General features: G+C 35.7%; 1 protein-coding gene across 1 annotated transcript; it reads right to left on the bottom strand.

Moving 5' to 3' along the window:
- Positions 1-255: 255 nt before the first annotated feature.
- LOC144961978 (uncharacterized) lies at positions 256-6,798 on the bottom strand. The gene is made up of 4 exons (XM_078894985.1): positions 6,745-6,798; positions 4,734-4,838; positions 3,238-3,474; positions 256-2,911 (listed from the first exon to the last, which is right to left on the bottom strand). Exons 1-4 carry the CDS (start codon positions 6,796-6,798, stop codon positions 1,997-1,999), a joined length of 1,311 nt encoding a protein of 436 aa, XP_078751111.1. The 3' UTR covers positions 256-1,996.
- Positions 6,799-7,192: the final 394 nt, after the last annotated feature.

Here is a 7,192-nt window from a genome sequence, read left to right as displayed (position 1 = left end):
GTATCCAAATAAAGAATGCTGATATCAAACAGAGCTGCCAAACTATGATAAAACTATTACGCTTTTGTTTTAGGACTCATGAAATAGCTTCGGAGTTTCAAATGAAGAATCTGATTCAAACAGAGCTGCAAACTAATGATACAATCGATTACGCTTTGTTTTAAGGAACTCTGAAATAGCTTCGGTGTCCAAAGTGAAGAATGCTGGAATTAAAACAGACCTTGCAAACTATTGATAATAATCGATTACCGCTTTGTTTTAAGGACTCATGAAATAGCTTCGGTTTCCAAATGAAGAATGCTGAATTCAAACAGAGCTGCAAACTAATGATAAAATCTATTACGCTTTGTTTTAAGGACTCATGAAATAGCTTCGGTTTCCAAATGAAGAATGCTGAATTCAAACAGAGCTGCAAACTAATGATAAAATCTATTACGCTTTGTTTTAAGGACTCATGAAATAGCTTCGGTTTCCAACTGAAGAATGCTGAATTCAAACAGAGCTGCAAACTAATGATAAAATCTATTACGCTTTGTTTTAAGGACTCATGAAATAGCTTTGGTTTCCAAATGAAGAATGCTGAATTCAAACAGAGCTGCAAACTAATGATAAAATCTATTACGCTTTGTTTTAAGGACTCATGAAATAGCTTCGGTTTCCAACTGAAGAATGCTGAATTCAAACAGAGCTGCAAACTAATGATAAAATCTATTACGCTTTGTTTTAAGGACTCATGAAATAGCTTCGGTTTCCAACTGAAGAATGCTGAATTCAAACAGAGCTGCAAACTAATGATAAAATCTATTACGCTTTGTTTTAAGGACTCATGAAATAGCTTCGGTTTCCAACTGAAGACTGCTGAATTCAAACATAGCTGCAAACTAATGATAAAATCTATTACGCTTTGTTTTAAGGACTCATGAAATAGCTTCGGTTTCCAACTGAAGAATGCTGAATTCAAACAGAGCTGCAAACTAATGATAAAATCTATTACGCTTTGTTTTAAGGACTCATGAAATAGCTTCGGTTTCCAACTGAAGAATGCTGAATTCAAACAGAGCTGCAAACTAATGATAAAATCTATTACGCTTTGTTTTAAGGACTCATGAAATAGCTTTGGTTTCTAAATGAAGAATGCTGAATTCAAACAGAGCTGCAAACTAATGATAAAATCTATTACGCTTTGTTTTAAGGACTCATGAAATAGCTTCGGTTTCCAAATGAAGAATGCTGAATTCAAACAGAGCTGCAAACTAATGATAAAATCTATTACGCTTTGTTTTAAGGACTCATGAAATAGCTTCGGTTTCCAAATGAAGAATGCTGAATTCAAACAGAGCTGCAAACTAATGATAAAATCTATTACGCTTTGTTTTAAGGACTCATGAAATAGCTTCGGTTTCCAAATGAAGAATGCTGAATTCAAACAGAGCTGCAAACTAATGATAAAATCTATTACGCCTTGTTTTAAGGACTCATGAAATAGCTTCGGTTTCCAAATGAAGAATGCTGAATTCAAACAGAGCTGCAAACTAATGATAAAATCTATTACTCTTTGTTTTAAGGACTCATGAAATAGCTTCGGTTTCCAAATGAAGAATGCTGAATTCAAACAGAGCTGCAAACTAATGATAAAATCTTAATAAAATAGGATTAGATCTTTGAGGAAAAAAATAAAGATTGTTACTTTAAAACTAAGAATTTCATCTGAAATCAAAAGTACTGTGCAGGCATTGTATCTAAATTTTAACAACATTCCTTTCCATTTCAATCAAAAATAAGGACCAGGCTACTTAAAATAGTTGATATTTAAATCAAACTGGATGCATAAATTATTTTTTTTAAAGGACCATGTCTTTACATGGAAAAATCAGAGGGAAAGAACAGAAGTTGACAGCTCTGTAAAAAAATACAGTGTAATAATACATATGATATATTTAACTTTGAGTGAAAAAGAAAATGGTTTTGTGATAATCTCAACGTTAAAAATGGCTTTTTAAGAGACTTGATTCAATTTTCTCCGTTTGCTCATGGTGTTTTTGCACGTCTCACAAAACCATTTTCCTTTAGGCACTCTTGACAATCCAACACAGTCCACGTGAAACCATTCTTCACAACTGCCATCACATTGAATCATTTTTCCATACTCTGATTTCCGGCATATACAGAATAGTTTATTTTTATTGGGAGAAGAAGGTGTTGGTGCAGCTTCCCCAGCTTTTACTAGTCTAGAAAAAAACTGAGCAACTAACTCAGGTAATACAACCTTTTTAAAATACTCTTCACACTTCTGAAGTTTTGAAAAAACAAAATCTTTGTCCAAAGAGATCCTTTGAGTGAAACAATCTTTTGTTGTCCACACAAAAAAGTCACAATAATTCGTGCCTGTCACATACATTTGACATTGCACTTGGTAATAATACGGATGATCTTTCCTAAGTTCAAAAGTAGTATTGTTCACAATTAAACAAAAATTACTAATGGATGTGACAGCCTCACGAATTGTAAGATCCCTAGCAGAGTAAGGACATTTGATTTCCAGACATCCTTGTCCACAACACTCACAATGAACGATGCCGTCTGGTGAAGCTGCAATGAAAGGTGTCTCATTCTTTATAAAGAGACCACAACGCCTGAAGGTAAAACTGTGATGGATATACCTATCGACAGAATGAACATAGGCATCAAATGCCTCGCTTTCTTTGTCCATTCCCCATTTAACAGCAGACACATTTGATAATACATTTTTTGACGAAATTAAAGAATTTAACAGGCTCATTGAAGTGGAAAAGGAAATGTTCGTGCGACATACAGAATAAAACTTTGAGGCCGTAATCCTCCCCTCCCGAAGCCTATGCCACACATTTGATTTATTTTGCGCACGAGTCCCCTTTTCCGCAAATAATGATTGCTCAGGGGAGCAAGAAAAATCTAAACTATCACAATATTGAAGGATATCATCATACGAACGATCAATAAATTTTTCATTTATAAATGATCGAAAAAATACAGGCATTTTGGTCGAAGGAATGAAAGGAGTCCGATGCTCCTTCACAACAGATAATACAACACTCTTTGAAGATAAGGTTGATAATTTTTTAAGGAAGGTCTCCTTCACGGCTGATGAGGGTTCAACACATTTTGGTTTTGGATGGGGGGTTTTGACCTTTTCTTCATTTAGAAGTATTTTCCTTTGAGACTGGGCTCCAGTGAAATTTATGTCAACTGCCCTCAAACTCTCTGCACAATTCTGTTGGCCACATGGAGGTTTCCAGTAACCTGGCGACCTGTAACGGTTTCCTTCTCTGCTACTCTGTTTGTGGCTTCGATGAAGAAGAGAACGGTTGCAACATGAGTGCAAACTTCTCCTAATCCTGCAACACATGTGCAATGAGCCGAGCATACACGTCCATCATCAGACACAATCGCCCATGCCTCCACCGGCTTTTCACTTAGTCTCATTGAATGAAGAACCTGAAATAAAGGAAGGAAACATAAAATCAGAAAAGATTTCACACTGTTCATACACTTACAATTCTTTATTTAGTCCCCCCCCCCCCCCCCCCCCTCCTCCTCCATTGAAAGGCTGTATGGAAACGATTTAAAAAATTGCACCCTTTTGGTACATTTTGATTGAACTCAGACCCATTGAGGTATTGAAGCAATGACAACTTGCACAAAAACAAATTGTGCCATCATATCATCAATTTCAATCAATCCAAAAGTTTATTTTTAGACAATTGCCAATATAAATTATGCATTAACGTGCGCGCACACACACACACCAACAGAAATTATAATAAAATATAACTATATTATATTCAAGACAGTCACAAGGACTGTGCAACAGAGCATTGTTTCACATCTCAAACGAAGCTCAATTACTGAATTCATCACACCAAAATAAGACAGACCTCTTCAACACCAGGATTCTTCCCTATGATAAATGACTCCCTTTTTTTCCCCTTTCAAATTGAGTGTTTTTATTCAATTCATACCATCATGAATTACAAAAATAAATATAAAATTTAAAAAACAAAAAACACATTTTTTTTAAAAGCCACAAAAAAAAAACAACCCCAACATATACCACTACATCAGCAGCATTATCGGGTGGTGTTGCGACATTACGACTCACTAACGAAAGGAAATATCTGTGAAATTTATTTCATGGAAATCTTTGGTCTATGTCTAATTCGAACTTAAGCAAGCCCAAGCCTCCTCCTGAGGACCATGCTTTAAGACGACATGATCTGTATTAAGCTCGCATCTCTGCATCATTGTATTAAATTCTCCTTTGGGGATACATAATGTTATCCGAATCCCAACAGTTAACTCAACATACAAAAATGACTAATTTTACGGCAAAAGTGATAAAATTTACAGTTTTTTGTAATAAAATTGCGGCTTCAAATGGCAATCCTCTGCGATTCTAGCTTATAGTTATAGCTTTCACAAAGTGCTTCACTCATGATTTTGAGCATGGAGACCTTTGTCCTCATTTCTTTTTAAAAACTAATCAAAATTGGTTAAGGAACCTTGCATCCCTTTGCAAAAATGGTCCACTGTGAAATTTAATATTGGATAGCCTATTGAACTGCTACATTTTTTTATGCTCCCATAATGAGACTGCTACCCTCCTCTTTTTTTTCGTATGTATCCTTTCACTCTCCGTCTATGAATTTGAATCAAAATCATCAATCAATGCGATTAAATCATTTGTAGGAATTTACCTTTGCTTTCACAATTTTATTGTCACATCCAGGAGGTTGGAAAACCAGCAACTCTTTAACCCATCCATTGTATGCTTGGTTAAAAGCAGCAAGGCCCTTTAGTGCCTGAAAAATTGAAAAATAAATGAAGTCAGATCAACAAACTTAGCCTTACTTTGACAAACTCAATTAGAATAGGTAATTTTAAGTTTTAAGTTTTAAAAAAGTAATAGTAATGACCTCACCCCAATAAAAAGAACATCACACAATGCAATTATTAATCAAATTTTGGAGCAACTGACTTTACTGACAAGAGGGGGAAAAGGAGCTCAGACTCTAATACTCTAAAATAAACACGTTTGAGTTTGAGGGTTTTAATTAATTATGGCGACCTCTCTCTCTCTCTGTCTCACACACACACACACTCACACACACACACACACACACTCACACACTTACACATACACCATAGAGTATCATTAGTTACAAGTTTCAATTTATTGTGAAACAAAGAAGCAGAAGTAGAAGACAATCTGGAGTACGACGATTCTTATGTTATGATGAACATGAACATGACTATAAATATAAACATTCAGTATCATCATATGAAAAAAAAATGATCAAGAGACCGAGATTCTTCATGTCCATACAGAAATAGAAGAAAAAAATTGCCTGGAAAGAAAAAAGCTGAACTGAGAAAATTGGTTGGACTTGGACTTGGAATCTGGCTCTTCTGAGAATCGAAGGATACTGATACTATCTAGACAACTCAAACATCAATAAAATGGGAAGATTTTATGTAACTGATTATTGTGATAGGTTGTTGTTGTTGTTGTAAGTGTTTGTCATGTCATGACTGTCAGTGTCTCGATCGAGCTGTTGTGAGTAATCTTCATGTTGTGTTCGTTCACTGTCTCCCGCGTAAACGTGACGTCATCATTTCTACCCTTTAAAAGCTCGCGACACCTTTCATTCTTTCTCTCGACTATCTACAGCCTTATTTGAAATAGACATATCAACTATCTTCGCCCATCGTTGTATCTGCTACTAAGATCCGATCCGCCATACTTTTGGTATGTTATAAAAATCAGGCTAGACCGGGACGATTCCCGAAGTGCTCTAGAGCAGTTTTTAACCGCCCATATATGTCCTTTACATATATGGAGAACGCCCACTTCGGTGGAGACTTTTTCTAAACTTTTTCCTTATTTTTTACATCGTGAACGAGATTGGGAAATCCGTTCACGACAATTGGCGCTGCGACTAATTTCCGAACCCTGCCATTTTTAAAGTGTATGGTAGCACTCAGTGCACGGGAATTGACTTCTTCAAGGTAAAGAGTTCTTGTAAACAAATCAGAATTATGAATCTAAAAACTTGTTTCATCTGATTGTGTTGTAAGTATAGCGCCTTGAATTAAGTTCCCCTGGTTTAGTTGTGTTTTTTCATTGCTTAAACCAGAGAGGAAAGCCGTTTATAGGGGTCGGCAATTATTTTTGAACTGGCGAAATTACGATCTCAACTCAGCTCAATTTTTTCATCGAGACTTCGAGCTCAACTTTCGTTTATTTTTGCCAATAAAATTGTGCAATTGTGATTTCTATTCAACAAAATGGAGCAAAATTGGTGAGTACAATTCAATAATTTTACTTGAAAGTGCATGAGGGCTTAATCAATTCACTTCAAAGAATTAGCCTGGTGAACCATTATTGGGGTCATGGTTTTCACTCCCGCACTGATGTCTCAACTAAGATTGGAATTCAACCTGCATGTGAGCTAAATTATTTGCATGTCTACTTAAATACTTTCCAATATTTGACATCAACAATACTATTTCTGTGAATAATATACAAATAATTGGCGCCAAGATTGTTGCTTAACAATCTCACTGTGCTTTTCTAAACAAAAGGTAACAGTAACAGTATCATCTGCCTTTATTTAGATGATCAAAGTCAAAGCTTAGGCAGCCATGTAAAAGTGTTTCTACTCACCAAACACAGAAACTATTTTCCAGCTTTACACGCTCCTAAACCCCCTCTATATTGGATGTTTCTCTGAACTCTTTACATCCAGACTCTGTAAACATATCCACTTGCCTTAGACACCTGGTCAGTGTCTAAAAAGGATAAGAACCACTTCTAACCCTAGCCCAGGGATTAAACAGTGAAAAAAGTGAAATCTGTCAACTGTGGTGTAGGTGTTGTATACAAGTGAGAAGGGATCTGAGAGTATTCCAAGTTTACAGACTTTATCATTGCTTTAATTGATTTGCATCAACTGGTCTGTCATTTTAACTGAAATAAATAATTATCATATTTCAGTTTAATCCAAAATGGATGCAAAGATAATGATTAATGTCATTACTGCTAAGGACCTTTTAAGGTCATCTCGTATAAGCAAGCCTTTGGCTAGAACCCTGCTTGACATTCGAGCACGTAACGGTTTACTCACTAAGGAGGATGTGATAGATAAGATCAGTA

This window comes from Berghia stephanieae, unplaced genomic scaffold, assembly GCF_034508935.2.
Source record: "Berghia stephanieae isolate SIO BIC M18660-M18661 unplaced genomic scaffold, UCSD_Bste_1.3 scaffold520, whole genome shotgun sequence".
Lineage (NCBI taxonomy): Eukaryota > Metazoa > Mollusca > Gastropoda > Nudibranchia > Aeolidiidae > Berghia > Berghia stephanieae.
The sequence above is the reverse complement of the archived record's forward strand: the minus strand, read 5'-3'. Positions and strand labels throughout refer to the sequence as shown.

Bases quoted from the DNA above. Each gene is read 5' to 3' on its own strand.
- LOC144961978 (XM_078894985.1), bottom strand. From the start codon at position 6,798: ATGTTTACAGAGTCTGGATGTAAAGAGTTCAGAGAAACATCCAATATA. The intron at 4,839-6,744 runs GTTTAGGAGCGT...TCAATTTTTCAG, and splicing joins AAACATCCAATATAGAGGGG to GCACTAAAGGGCCTTGCTGC. The intron at 3,475-4,733 runs GTAAATTCCTAC...CCTTTATTTCAG, and splicing joins ATAAAATTGTGAAAGCAAAG to GTTCTTCATTCAATGAGACT.